Genomic DNA, 15,008 nt, shown 5'->3' with positions numbered 1-15,008 from the left:
TCCCTAAGGGTCAACCTTTTATAGAGCTGTAGAGAAAACAACTTGAATTACACAGAAAAGCTGCATTGAAAGATATAGTCATAAACAATCATTTATCAGACTATTCACATATTCAAATATAACAAATACAGAAACAGAGCAAAATCAACTTAGTATTTAGAAAAATACATACCTGTTGTGAAAGTATCTATCTTCACCAACAACCAAAAAAAATAAAATAAAAAATAAATAGAAATAAAAATAGGCTTTCCTCCAGAAAAAAAAAACCTAAAACAAATTGTCCTCAGAGCTCAAGTAGCAAGCAGCTTAATTCCACAAGTCACACAGAAACTTTGTGTAGAAATGGAGACAGGAAACTCTAGCATCCATCCAGCGCTACGTTTTTTGGTCTTTCATCTCCTTAACCCTGCTTGACTATAAGTACCTGGTTTCAGTGACAGAGATTATGTAAAAACAATAAATACCACAGCATTGTATGTTAATATTCTAACGCCCTGTATTCGTCTATGCTTAAAAGAAGCAGGAGGGGCAAACGGAAAAGAAAAAAAACCCAAAAAAACAAAGACAATGAAAGCTAACCCTTCATTGGTACCCCTGCATCTCCAGTTTCAGGTAGCGCTCACAGAAGGTGCGGTCCTGCTCATCTCTGCACACAGTCACAGCAAGAGAGACAGGGCTGTGTGGCTCAGAGCTTCTGTGTGTGTATGTGTGTGTGTGTGTGTGTGTGTGTGTGTGTGTGTGTGTGTGTGTGTGTAGGACTCTCCCTCAAAGAAACACTCTGAAGCAAAAGACGATGATGAAGCAATGAAAATTTGAGTAAATCACTGTCAAAGTTGTTCACAGTAGTTCCCACAACAAAGTTTTTACAATTCAACAGAATCCTGATGGTGACAGACGAGTGCTTAAAAGACAAAGCAAAGCAAACATGAACTTATTAGCTTTTTAATCTTTGTCAGAAGACTCAATGTGGCTGCACTTGACCAATGAAAGTTCCTACACCACCTCGAAAATCTTTAATCAGCTGAGTGAACATACTGTATTAGTGCAAGACTGTTGTAATCTCCATGTGTTAGCATCAAGATCTCAACCAGCATGTACCTCCCCTAAAAAAACAACTATCACACTCCATGAATTAATGCCTCCACCATGTTCATTCCAACATAGGCTAGTCACTATGTGTGTCAGTGTGTTTATGTATCAGACTTACAAGATATTCTATAGTTCTTTCAATTGCACGTTTCATTACAAGGAAAATCCTGGGGCCTCTTTGAAATGAGTAGCAGATTAATAGCAATTGCTTCCAAGTGCTAATCCTTCCTGAGCCGCAGAGAAACGTGTGGGCTGTCTGTAGCCATTGTCAGAGTTTTAAAGGAACAATTCAGAACTCCTTCTTGTGGTGTCACTCGAATCAGTGGTCGGGCCAAATATTGGATTAAGTTACGCTAAACTAATCTTCTGAAACCCCCAGGATCAGATTGAGAAACACAGCCCAAACAGCCAAAGTTAAAGATCTACTTTACCAAGGAACAAGAAAAGCTGTTAACTTGCTAATTTAAAGCAAGTTTAGTTTTAAAGTGGGAAGCTAGTGGATAATAATATGAATATGTGTATGTTTGATTTTGAGTCAGAAAACTTAGCTTTCACATTGAAATAAATAAGCCTGCATTAAGTGATTATTTGGCCACTAGAAGGCAGCAGAGACAAGCTGTAAACACTGACATTTTATTACCTTAAGTTGCTATATGGAATTCATTAGCAAACATTACTTACACAGCTGACATAGTGCAACGTTAGCATTCATTTTGAGTCTTGTCTCTGCCACCTGATGAATTTAAGACAAATATTCAGCCAGGAAAGCAAATATTTTTGTCTCTGTCAGGGAAATATTTTTTTTCGTTGCTAAATACTCCATATGCAATATGTTCACCAGCTTGCTGCTAATGTTGTCTGTTGTGTGGTGCTGGGCAGGCAGCGTACAGTCCATTTGTTGGAGTTTTTTTCTTAAAATTGCTGTCTTGGGCTACTGCTAGAAACTATGTGGATGAGAGCTGTGAGAGTCAATCTAAACAGTAAAAGTGAAGGCCGTAAAATCAAAACAAAGCTCAAAGATGCTAAAATGCTCACACAGAACTGAGGTGAACTGCTGGGGGGTTTGTAGCTATGAGCAACTCCTTTCACATATAAATCTTCTGATCCATTTTTAATATAAAAACAATGATCACAGCTGCTTTAAAATGATACAAAACTAACTATTAACCTAACAAATGAAACAACACAGGTATCTTCTGAAATTTCAAAACTTACCTTTGAACCACACATACACTTTCATGTCATGAACAAAAAAACATTTTTTTGTTTCTTATATGTCCAATTATTCACTAAGATGATCTGATCAGATCCTTTTTGTTTTTATGTTTCAGGTTCTGATTGGAATAAGTTACCTGCAAATATCCATTTTCTGTCATCATTTTGCTTGTTCAAAAGTGATTTTTTTTTTCTTCACATGTTAAAAATGTTTTCAGTAATGCCATCACTGTTTCATCAGATTTTAAGGGGCTTCTCCTGATGAAATACATTTCTGTAGGTAACTCTATACCTGTAAAATATTGGACCACAGGCACAACATGATTTCTGTAACTTGTAGAGAATCATGTTTAAAGTTGTATAATTTAAACATAATAAATGTAATGCTACAGTAACAGTAGTAAAAGTGATAAATAAGTGTTGTGGACTTACTGTACCACACTCATTACCAGTCACTTAATCTTTATTAATAGATGCTGGAGAAAATACAAAATATGAAGCACATTACAATATGCCCCCGAGGTATGAATAAATGTATAACACCATAGAAGATAAAGAGAGTTTCTTCTTTTTTATGCCTTTTCTCCCTACAGCAACATGGAAACAGTGCCAGTGTATTAAACCCACGGAGAGCATGGTAATGATTTTTAATGTTTCACAACTGTTCTATAATGTTCAAGTGTTTCTTTTTTGCTGATGTCTCTTGTCTTGTATATAAGGGCGAAACCCTTTCCTCAGCTTGGACCAGCATGTGTTGGAACGTTCATGTGTCTCTGACAGGATGTTGTCGAACACATATAACAAGGATTCCCAGATGTGGTTAGATATACAATGACGGGGAGATGGTCAGCAGTGATTAGTTATACAACCTGACCTGGCTGATCTACGGCTGTCACTATGAGTGAAAGCTCCTGTGGTTTGAACAGGAAGCTCTTTGTTAGATTAATGACTGTATTATTTCCTCACTTGGTTCTCACACTGGTGTTTGAGTCAGGATTTTTGTAGAAACTGCTTATGTTAATCTTATGAACACACATTGACAGTTAAACAAATAAAAAAGATTCCATTGCACTCAAGGTTTCATTAACCAGCTTTCCCTGTGACTTAAACCTGTTTGAATTTGATATATTTACTACAGAGAAGTACAATGATCTCAAATGTTTGCACTGGTTAAAAAAGGCTAAGATGGGGAAAAAAGAAACAAAGCTATTCCATACAAAAGGCCTGAAGGAAGAAAAGATTGAAGGAAGACCAGTCTTATCATCTCCCAGTTGAGTTTTTGTGCAGAGATACACAATGTGAGCAAATGGGTTATTCTCAGGGGGGATTTTAGAAGTTTCTGGGAGAGATGTCTTGTCAGTGTGTTGATGATTTGGTGAGGTCAGCTATTGTTTGTGTTCTCAGAGTCTGCAGTGTTTTACATAACTCAGTATATACGTAAGGAGCTGCTGGTTCATAGATCACCCAGGGTTATGTGTCATGGTTTACATTTCTGTCAAAGATATGGGTTATCTCAATACTTTTGTTCCCAAGTTACGAGGGTTTTGGAATCTGAACTTGACACAAATAGTACAGAGTGACATCCTGACACCTTTGTCTTTGGACAATCATTTAAAGTGGGTCATGAAGTCAGTCTCCGTATCGCAGGTAGTGAAAACTGTGACACAGATCACCACTATCACGCACGTCAGGATTTAGAATTAATCTCTGTATTGTCTGTACTTCATTTCCTTAATTAGAAATGAATGAAAGCAGTAAACTTTATGAATGAAAGGTAATAAAAAACTTGATCTAACTTGTATTAAAGATTCCAGTAACACAATGCTGCTGGTATTTTCAATAACCTCGAGGATATTATGCTCATTAAAACCAATAAGGAAATTATTGTTTGAAGTCCCATGTGCCATATAAGTAGTGCAGCATAGTGCCAATGAATAACAGGATGCACACTGAGTCACAATGAAAAAAGGAGACTCAAATGTCTTGCAAATAGAGGAGTATGAGACAGCTCTACGTCTGCCTCTGGTTATTTGGCTTGTGTGAAAACAGTTTAGAGGTTTTATTTGAAATGTAATTCCAGTACAAAATGCAGGCTTTAATATATTATGTATGAAGATAATCTCAAAAAAAAAGAAAAGATAAATGGCCACAAAAGATATTCTTTTTTCTATTCTTGCAGATGATCAGATTAGCTCAGATGCAACGCCGTGAGTGTGGGGATGGTTGGTCACACATCACAGCAGCAGAGAATTAGATAAAGAGAATTCAGTTTTAAAAATAATATAAGAAAACATTTCAAACTGATTATTAGATTGTAGATTGGATAGTTATACAGTGTATTATCTAATATATAAATGTGTATAAAAGTGAGTCAAGCCATGCAAAATGGGATTCTTAGTATTCACAAATAATCATACTGACACTCCTCCAAAACGACTAAAGCCAAATGTGCCAGAACATACTGTATATGCAGTGTTGAGGAGTAACTAGTTACATGTAACATGTAATTTGTAACATGTTATGTAATTTAACTACAAAATAAATGTAACTGTAATCTGTTACAGAAGAAATAGCTCAGGAGAGTTTTTTCCTCATTTTTAAATATTTAACATGTTACTGAATACACATAAGGCTGATTTGAAACTAGTACTAGTAATCTGTAATCTATTACATTACCAAAGTAACTTTCCCAACCCTGTGTATATGAACATATAGGCACATAGATACACTACCAGTCAAAAGTTTGGACACACTTTCTCATTTAAGTGAATGGGAAGGTGCTAAATGATTAAGGGATTGAGATCAGAACATTTTGCTCTCCCTCTCTGTATTTCTGCTTCTTGTCTGTCTGCCACACGTGAACAGACAGAGATGGGAATGAGAAAGGGAGCGGCCCAAGGACACCCTGATAACAGAGAGCGGTATGTTGAATCTCTCTTTCTGTTTGTCTCTGTCTATTTCACCCTCACGAGAGATCAAAACCCTCAGAAATGCTGTCCGATTCATTGCTCTTCATGCATTACTGATGTAACGGACATAATACAAAAATACAGAGGGAAGATTCAGGCTTATTCTCTGCTTATGCACAATGCCAGTGATCAGATATGGTTTGCTTTGCCTCTTTGATGGATTTCAGCAATGTGATAGTGAAAAGGTATGTAGCATACCTCTGAGGATTTATACATTTCAATATCATTGCCTTTGCCAAATAATGGAATCACAGGAAGCTTTTCATCAAGGTCTCCGGTATCATATTAAACAGTGCATTCCTCTCGATTATATCCTCACGTGCAGACAAAAAGTGAGATATATTACAACACAGGGATGGTGGTAACAGTAGCAATCGTATATTAGATGAAATGCAGCACATAACTGTAAAAACATTACTATGACCAAGTGTAAAGGCAAGATGGTACCTATTACTCAGTCAACAGATAATATGATAAAGTGATGAGGAGTCATGGCTATTAAAATACCAGCAAAGTGTCATGGTGATCCTTCTTTTTACCACCATCTGTAGACTTCCTCTCCTTCCCCAGTCCCTGCTTGTATTAGAACTTTCCGGATCATGCTGCTATCCCCTACCTGTCCACTAGTCATCCCTGTTGAGGGCTCTTTACTGGACTTTACTGGATTAGCCACTTTCCCTGCACACCTGTTCCTCCTATCCTAATTAGCTCTCCTTGGTGTATTTATAGAGCCTGCTTACCTTGACTGTCATAGTTTTAAACCATTTCTTATTCCCTTTATGCATCTAAACTAAAGCTTCTTGACATCTTGTGTCTTTAGTAACTTAATTTCAGCACATCATACCAGTCTGTGGCACTGAGAAAATGAAATTATAGATAAGAGATGACAAACGAAAGCAATGACTGATAGAAAGTTTAATGTTAGAGGGACATTGTATTTCACAGACTGGGCCTTTCTCACTGCAGATATTTTGACTTGTCATAGTTGATGAAGCGCAGGTGTTACTAATAACATTAACAATGGCTTTGTTCAATTAAAAAAAGTGTCCAGTAAGCCATGGCAGTGACCCAATATGCAGAAAACAACTCCATAAAACTGAAGCAGCTAATTGGAACTCAGCCACTGTTATTTTTTTCATTGACACCTGTGATTTCCTGCTCTGGCAGTTAAAATGTTGCAGATACTTGATGTACAATTGGTTATGTGTAATCAGATATTTATTCCTCAGGGTAGATATTTAATGACGGGTTCATTTTTCAACAGAAGTGATTGTAACAGGTTTATAAAATTGTGTTTTCTTCCACAGGGTGCACATTTCATAAAATGACATCCTTCCTCCCAGATATCGTAATTATACTGGATTGATCAGATTACATTCTTCTCCACAGGACATATAAATGTATTGGTCTACTTACCCTAAAAATACATAAAATGATAAGATAAGATCCCTTTATCGATCCCTCTTGAGAGAAATTCAAATTGACACTGCAGTATAGTGGAGAAAAGTAGCAGTATAAGTGTGAAAGTGTACTAAAAATAGAATCAACAATAAATAAGAAAAAAATAGGATAACATAAAATACTATATAGAGTAAACTGGATCTTTGTATAAATAAATCTGCAATATATAAATGTGCAATATGCAGAAGTTCCTGAGATTATATTCATGTGCAATCTTCCTGAGGTTTACATACAGAGTAGACCCTCATACAGATAAAAAAAAAAAAAAAAAAAGTGCAATGTGCAGGAAATCTTAGATATATACATGTGCAGTTTTCCTGGGATTGACATAATAAGGTAAAGTAAAAACACTTGCATACTGTTGTACAGTGTTGTATTTTTAAACTATAAGTGAGTAATGTATGGTTTGAGTCTTAATCCTATAGTCATCGTCAGTGGAGTGCATATATACATGCAGAATGCAGAATGTGTCGTCTGTGTGGCGTTCAGGACAATAATTTGACTTGTAAGAATCAATAAAATAATACAATATTCCTCAGATCAGAATGCAAAAATGTATTCATAAAGTCTGTATAGGCTAAAGAAGGTAGATGTCTAAATCTCAAATCAGCAGTAGCAGTCTGCAGCCACTAGTGGTCATCCATCTCACACAAGTTACAGGGATGTTATCTTCAAAGACTGTCGGAAATAACACCAATTCAGGCATACGCCGCTGAAAACTTTAATTACATAGAAATTTCTCTCTTTGTTCTATTGTTTCAGCACTATAAAAACATCTATCACGGTTGACTTTCAAAATTTACATGATCAATTTTCTCAGTCCTGCTAGAGATAGTCATTGAACATACGAAAAACCGCACAGTTTTACAAAAGAGCAAAGAGCACCTGAAGGCAGCACCGCTCTTGGACTGACCAGCAGGCAGAATGACGGCGTGTGTGCGTGTGTCTCTGTGTGTGTTTTGACACTGACAGATAAACAAACCCCTTCTCGCATGGCTCTATGGACCTTCTTTCTACTAACGTTATCACTGTCAGCGTTGCTAAATAGCTCATTTGGATGTGGAGAGAACAACCCTGGTGAAAGAAAGACGACTTCACTGATGAGAAGTTATTACACTGGTTGAGTCCACTGGGAGGTGAGTTTGATACAAGTTGTAGCTTAGAAAATGTACCGTTAAGCTAACGTTGGCTAACAAGACACAGTAGCTAGTACTTATTCTAGCTCCAATATACCAGAGCGTTATTCATTTTATTAAATAACGTTACATATATCAGCGAAAACTACTTGACCATTTGCTGGTAGCACGTAAGCTAATTAATTAGCAGAAGCCCCCCTTCCTTTCTGTAATATGAGCCCTGCCGCAGCGTCCATATGGGCACCGCTATGTTGAGCTAGTGATGGATAAAACTGGCTAACGTGTCAGCTAACAGTGCAGCGCTGTTTGAGCTCCTCACTGGAAGTTCACTGGTTCACTTGTTGCATTTTCAGCTGAGTGTTAGACTCCTGCTCATAAACATTATAAGCTCCATTAATCGTATCTTATTCTGAGTGAACTGACAGCATGTCTGTTTAGAGGCGGGACCATGTTGGAAATAAATGTTTAACACGTTATCCCTTGATTTATTGTGTCTGATTATCCATAAATAAAATCAGTCAATAAATCAAGTCAGTTCTGCCATACATGGATATCTTTACATCCAGCAAGGTTTGGCTGGAAATAATGACCCATTTCTTTATAGATAGGCTGTATAGAAAGACAGATACACATATATAATATAAATAATCAAAAGTGTAGGCTATTGGCCGAGTTGGGAAGGGAAGGTAATACAGTAGGTTACAGATTACTAGTTACCCTATTTAAAATATGAGTAATGTAACTATTTCAATTACTACATTTAAGTAATGTAACTGTAGCTGTTAGGGTAAGTGTAGGCTACTCATTGAGCCCACCAAAATCTTTTCAAGTTCAGATGTTTTTCATGGATACTGACATAATTTTATAAGGGAGATCATTTTTATAACACAAGATTGATCTGTCATTTGAAAATGTGTTCATTAGTTCAAGTAGATTTTGGAATATAAAATAAAGATATTATTTTAAATAACAGCAATACGTATTCTGTAACATGTTAAATATTTAAAAATGAAGAAAAAACCCTCCTAAGCAAAATCTTAAAGGTCTGACTTCAGATGTAACCCCCTTTGTAATCAGCAACATTTTCATAAGTAATAATTTAACTACACATTTTTCTCAGTAACTGTAATGGATTACAGTTACATTTTTTTGTAATTAAATGATGTAACACCACTACATGTAACCAGTTACTCCCCACTATTGGCTATTTGTTGGGTTTAACAAAGCATAGACAGCTATCACCACAGATTATATTCCTTCCTGCTCCAGACATAAATTCTTTCTCCATTTGTAACAAAAAAATCACAAGATTTCATTGGAGTAGTCATTGTGGTTGCCCTTTTTTTCCCCAAATCCTCCCACTAACAGAGAGGTGTCATCACTGCTTTCACCATGCTAGACATGTTACATTTCTTGTTAATACATTCATCTGTGTCTGTTAAAAATACCTGACCATACTGTATCTCTGTTTCTCTCACATCCTCCTCTGTCTCATCTTAGTGACCTGCTGTGACAATTTGCATGCTGCATGTCTGATAGCTACCCATCACCCGCCTGCACCCAGTTCTGGTGTGTGGCCCTTCTTTAGAAAAAATGAACAAGTGTCAACCTTCCTTGCATGTTGTGCTGTGAATGTGGCATCATGAGGAAAGACAGGGATAACCCTCTGGCACTGTCCCCCAAGAAAGCGTGCCAGGGCCAGACGGACTATGGACGGGAGCTAGAGCGGCTGCGTGCTGATTTGGAAGCGGAGAAGAGCCGCACACTGCGGGCCCGTCGACATCTCTGGGTGGAGATAAGGCACCTGCGGGAAGAAGCAGAGAGGAAGCAGCAGAGGGCTTTGAGGGAGCTGACGGCCAGGCGTGGCTCCCAAAAAGACTGGCACTCCAACAGGCCCTGGCGTCTGCTTTCTAAGGAGGTGAACATTAAAGACAGTAGATACAGTAACACTGATTCCACAGGGAAAGAAGCTTGTTTGATCAGTGGAGACACGTTTACAAAGCTGGAGCAGTTGCTGCTGACGCTGTATGACAAGATAAATGGTGAGCAAGGAGTTTATAAAGTGCATCACAGGCAGGATTTGGAGCTAGAAAAGGCCGTCTTCCTCTGCCACCTGCTAGAGGCCCTCGAAAGACAGGGGAGGCAGAGCGCCGGACACCTCAGCTACATTTCTAAAAGCCCCTCAAGAAAACCAACGCAAGAGAGAAGCAGCTTCAGCCAGACGAGGCCTCGCCTAACTTACTCCAGGGCCTCGCTACAGAGATCCCAGAGCGCCTCCCTCTCAGCGAAGAAGACAACCAAACAAGTTCGACTAAAGCAATTTTTAAGCGAGGACTCGGTTGCAGCTGACCCCTGCACCACGGCTGCAGTAGTGGACACCTGTTGGAGCAGCTCTCTGAATATTTGTCACCCTGCAAACATTCCCCATGCAGGCTGGGACGACCAGCCCCCCTACTGCACTGAGTCCCCTGGGTCAGATGAGTCATTGTCCTCCAAATGCATGGACACAAACATGGAGGTGAGCAACTTCATATTTCCTACATTAATCTCTGATTTTTTTTCACTGGTAATTTAGAAAATGCATAATGCAGAATGAAATGAAGTGCAGTCTGTTACACTTGTTTCTGGAGGTCTGCTATGAAAACCTGAATGGTTTGTAGAAATAAGATATTTTTGACTATATTTTTTTCAATTATATTGTACTTTTGTTTTAGAGATAGTGAATAGAAACAAATCAAAATGACAAATCAGGTGTACATTTTACATATTTTGACTTGTGAGTTAACTGACAGTGGACACACATCTTTCAAGTTTGCCCTGTGATTTAAAGGGCAAACATTACTTCCAAGTGTCTTGTGTTGGCTTATCACAAGAAAATGTGCTTTGTATTAGAGTAGTGATTAGTAGTTTTCAGTAATAATGACCATCTAGAGGGATACAGATATTAGCCTCATGTTTTCCTCATTACTGTATGTAAATGAATAGAATACAGATGTAAATCTAGGCTAATCAGTTCACCACTACTGTAATAATACAGGAAGGTAACAACACAGAAACAGACCTGCTAACCAGCACCATGATTATGAAGGCAGCAGCACAGGAGGCATGTCTATGTAAATATGTAAGCTATATTCATTGCAAACTGATATTAATTAACATTTTTTATCAATAGATCTTTATACCAATGGGGTCAAAACATATACTGTATCAGGAGTCAATGTGTAGTGAGGATTACACAGTTCACATTATACACAAAATAACCATTAAGGCTGTCATTACCAACTTTCAGTCTTCTTAATCTTTTGCACGTCAAATTGCTTCAGTCAAGTGCAGAAAGCATTTAACTGTACACTGTAAGTGTTGGAGGGTATTCTCAGTTCTGCTAGTGAGGAGTTTCCAGTAATTAGACACTAATAAAAAACTCTACTATGATTAAAAAAGGAGAGCTAAACCCTTGCAGATGTCACACATGTATTTGTTGCCATTTTGAGGCAGGATATTTGAAAAGCATTTAGTATGATTGGAGCAGTATGATGTAAAATACATTTGTGAATATCAGTTGCTATCTGAGGTGTGGTTGTCAGACAAGGTAAATTGTGCAGGATGAGAGCAGAGAGGCGGGGTTAGGATCTGTTTAAGGCTCTTGTTTGAGTGGCAGAAATGGGTCACGGTGCTTCCGTCGCTTAAATTTTGGATCAAGTTGTCAAAAGAAAGTTAATAATTAATCAAAGCTTGAACTGCGTCCAAACAGCAATACCCACTTGCCTAGCCTCATGTTAGCCCCCTTTTTGTATGTCTGAATTACTAAATAATTAAAAAAAATGTTAAATAGGATATTTTACCTGAAAAAATGTGCATAATGCAGTTCACTAAGATAAACATAGTTATTATAAACCTTTTAGTTTGTCACAAAAATGAAGGCTTCACTACTTTTTTACATTTATATTATGGCCATACTGACTTCTTCTTTCTGTGTTTGATTTGTAAACTGGTGAAAAGGCTTTTGTGATTATCTTAATTGCTATTCTATAAAATGCAAATTTGCTTATATCAGAAATAATGTTGAGAAAGAAAAGGAAAGAGGAGCAATTATTTATATTATGTGATATGACAAAACCCAGCAGGGGGTGAAGAAATGATGAATGTGTTGGCATGTCAGAATTTTTCCCTGATTGCAAATTGAACTTCTTAATACAATCAGTGGATACATTTGCTGTTGTTTCTGAAAGACGTGGAGACACTGTAATGACACACTCAGCTGACAGCTATTGCTTTTCTGTTTGGCTGTTTTGCAAAATCCCAAATGATGTTTCCGAGACATTTAATGTCAGATGTACCAGCAGCCTAATTTTCAATCTCATGTCAGGCAGACAGGGAGACTCTGTCAAAATATGTCAGTGTGACAGGATGTCAATACCACTGAGCCATGATGGACCAGGCTAAAGCTCATTTCCCTGCACAGCATTTAATGTCTGACGTCCATTTGGTTATGCTGACAGGATGCTTTCCATTGTTTGTGATATGTGCACCCACTGATGATAGCGGTCATGTGTGCAGCAGTTGTCTGACCCTGTTCTCTACCTCGCTGGTTGTTTTGCAGTCAGCACCTCTGTTCCCAATCGAGGGGCGAATTTAAACAGTGAGAGGAGCTGAAGCAGAATAGAACCAGTGTTTAGTAGAGTTCACGTCAGGATTTGCTTTCAGTCTTAAGGCGACTAGAGTCATGAGTCGTGAGCACACTGTAATTAATAATGGAACAGACCGAAAAAACTTGCTCAGGCAGAACAAGAAGAAGTTATATTTAAAGCCTTAAATTGGGCAGACATATTGGTTAAAACACAGACTGGTTCCAACCTCACAGAGCAAAATAAGAAGCTCATACTTGTGATTTATTTGAGTTGAATTTATTTTTATTATTGTGGCCTGTCTTTTCAAAATCAGTCATTTTCCCCAGTGTTACTGATTGTACATACTTGCCGTGCCTGCCTCTCTCTCTCTCTCTCAACAGTAAAATGGGGAATTTGTAAGTAACAATTTCAGTATTGGCTGCACTGACAGTGGAGCAGTATGCCAGGAAACCGAGGCAAAATGTCTGGTTTTGACATTGCTGCACCCAGCTGTGGATTTTCAGTGACCTTTAAAAGAACAGAAGGCGGAATTTTGCACGACATCAAAGCAAACACACTTTAAAGCCTTGGCGAGCTGTGTGACCGCAACAAAGCAGTCGGGGAAGTATTCAAATACATTTTGACCTTCTGTAGATGAGTCGAGAATGAACTGAATGAAAGGTCTTAGGAGTGAATCTTGAGATAAGGCTGTACCTAAATTTGACTTATTGTGACATATAACAGTTTAGCTTGTCATTTGATAGATATTTAACTTCACCTACTGCTTTAAAGTCATTTACAAAAAAGTCTACATTTAAGACTCAACTGAAGGATTAATGCCCACAACACAAAAACAAAAAACTGCAGAGCCAGGTGAAACTACTACATCATCAGTAACACTCACTATCTGTCAATGTAATTTGTCCAACTGCAGTAAAACATTAGAATGAGTCTGGACTGGACACACTTGTTCCTCCTCCTGCCCCCTGCAGCCTGCCTGTGTTGCAGTGTGCACTGCCTCTTGAACAATCAATAGGGAGCCAACATCATTCCAGCGTCATCTCCATGGAAACGAGCTCCAGTCGCGGTAATGATTGGGCCCCGACTCAAAGCCTGCCTTTTTTTGATAGGACGATGGGAGCAGTCCTCCCTACCCCCCTCCTCACAGCGACATTCAGCGTCTTACACACACACACACACACACACACATTTTTTCCCTTTCGTCCTCTTTCTTCACCTTTATGGCGCTGTAACCAAGATGGGATTAAGCAGCCTGTCGTGTCTTATTGCATCTGGATGAATGCAATAAGACACAGCAGCATCAATGAAGAGGGACTCCCAGCTGAAGAGTCAGAACGCAGCGCACATCTCAGCCCCGATGAGAGAACGGGGGACTGGAGTGGAGACCTGTTAGTTAGATCGCTCTCTCCTTTTATTTTTTTTTTCTCCATTGCACGCCTCTTCTTGTTTGCTATTTCAGTTTAGGCCTAGGTACAATGTTTCGGCGTTATGTAGGATAAGAAGTGGACTGGTCTATGTTTTCTCTTTCTCTTCTCTGGACAAGTACCCGTGACAAACCTCCTCTCAGACGACAGAGCGGTAAGGCATGAAGAAACAGCCTATGTGAGTATAGTGAGCAGGACTCTCTAAATACTGATCACAGTGGGCTCACTGCAATGCTAACAGAACGATGACATTCATCAAATTGCCGTCACAAGCCAAGGCCGAAAATATGTAATATCCCATTGGAGCTGATTGTCCTCATTTTGGAAAACGTCACAGCGCAGAGAGAAGAGAAGAAGAAGAGACAGAGGTACTTTACAACTGGTTTATCTGTGACTGCTTTTGTCTTGGATATGGAACAGTATCGTATCATAGTGCTGTTTTTGTTAGCTTAAGCTTTAACGGGATTTATACATTTATGAGGCTTGTTGTCGGGTCAACAACAACATGGTGGTTACAGTCCTTAGCTCGATTTCAGACACTTCAACTTACCTGTGAAAAACACCTGTGTTCATGAACTGTTGACAAGCGGGACTACAGTGACATCTTTATCATTTTGAAGTCAACCTACATCTGATCCATTTAATTCTCCCCTCCGACAAATGAAAAGCCTGCGATGGCACGGTCTTGCTGGGGCACCTCATTCGGTCATATCGATCCCATTTGCGCTGTTTGACTTTGAGAGAGAGTGATGTATGACCTGTGCACTCGGCCTGAGCAGCCCGAGCCTGCATCGGCACACACAGAGATGGAGAGCCGCGACGAGGCTGAAGCTCCGGGACGAACCCAGCAGGAGTTGAACAGATCGGATGAGCAGGGTGATAAGCAACACGGGCTCTTGGACAAGGCAGGCCCGACCACGACTAATATCACCTCAACATCTTTGTTAGGAAAACGGCACCACTCACTTTATGCAAACCTCAATGGTTTTGAAGCGGAAGGCATATGTAAGGTAAATGTGGAACAGTTTTTGTGTCTTCATGTAACATTTTCAAGATATGAAGAAATTTGGGGCACTGACACAGATG

The 15,008-nt window shown here is 38.8% G+C and overlaps 1 protein-coding gene across 1 annotated transcript in view; it reads left to right on the top strand.

The window, feature by feature from the left end:
* The first annotated feature begins 9,512 nt into the window (after nt 1–9,512).
* The window catches only part of LOC128371826 (RIMS-binding protein 2), a 56,589-nt gene continuing 51,093 nt past the window's right edge, over nt 9,513–15,008 (top strand). Inside the window, exon 1 of the mRNA XM_053332205.1 lies at nt 9,513–10,388. Within this exon, the coding sequence (XP_053188180.1) occupies nt 9,513–10,388 (876 nt within the window). The remainder of the gene's footprint in view (nt 10,389–15,008) is intronic.

Source organism: Scomber japonicus, chromosome 13, assembly GCF_027409825.1.
Source record: "Scomber japonicus isolate fScoJap1 chromosome 13, fScoJap1.pri, whole genome shotgun sequence".
Taxonomy (NCBI): Eukaryota; Metazoa; Chordata; class Actinopteri; order Scombriformes; family Scombridae; genus Scomber; species Scomber japonicus.
Note: the sequence above shows the minus strand (reverse complement) of the source record. Positions and strands in the feature narration are given on the sequence as shown.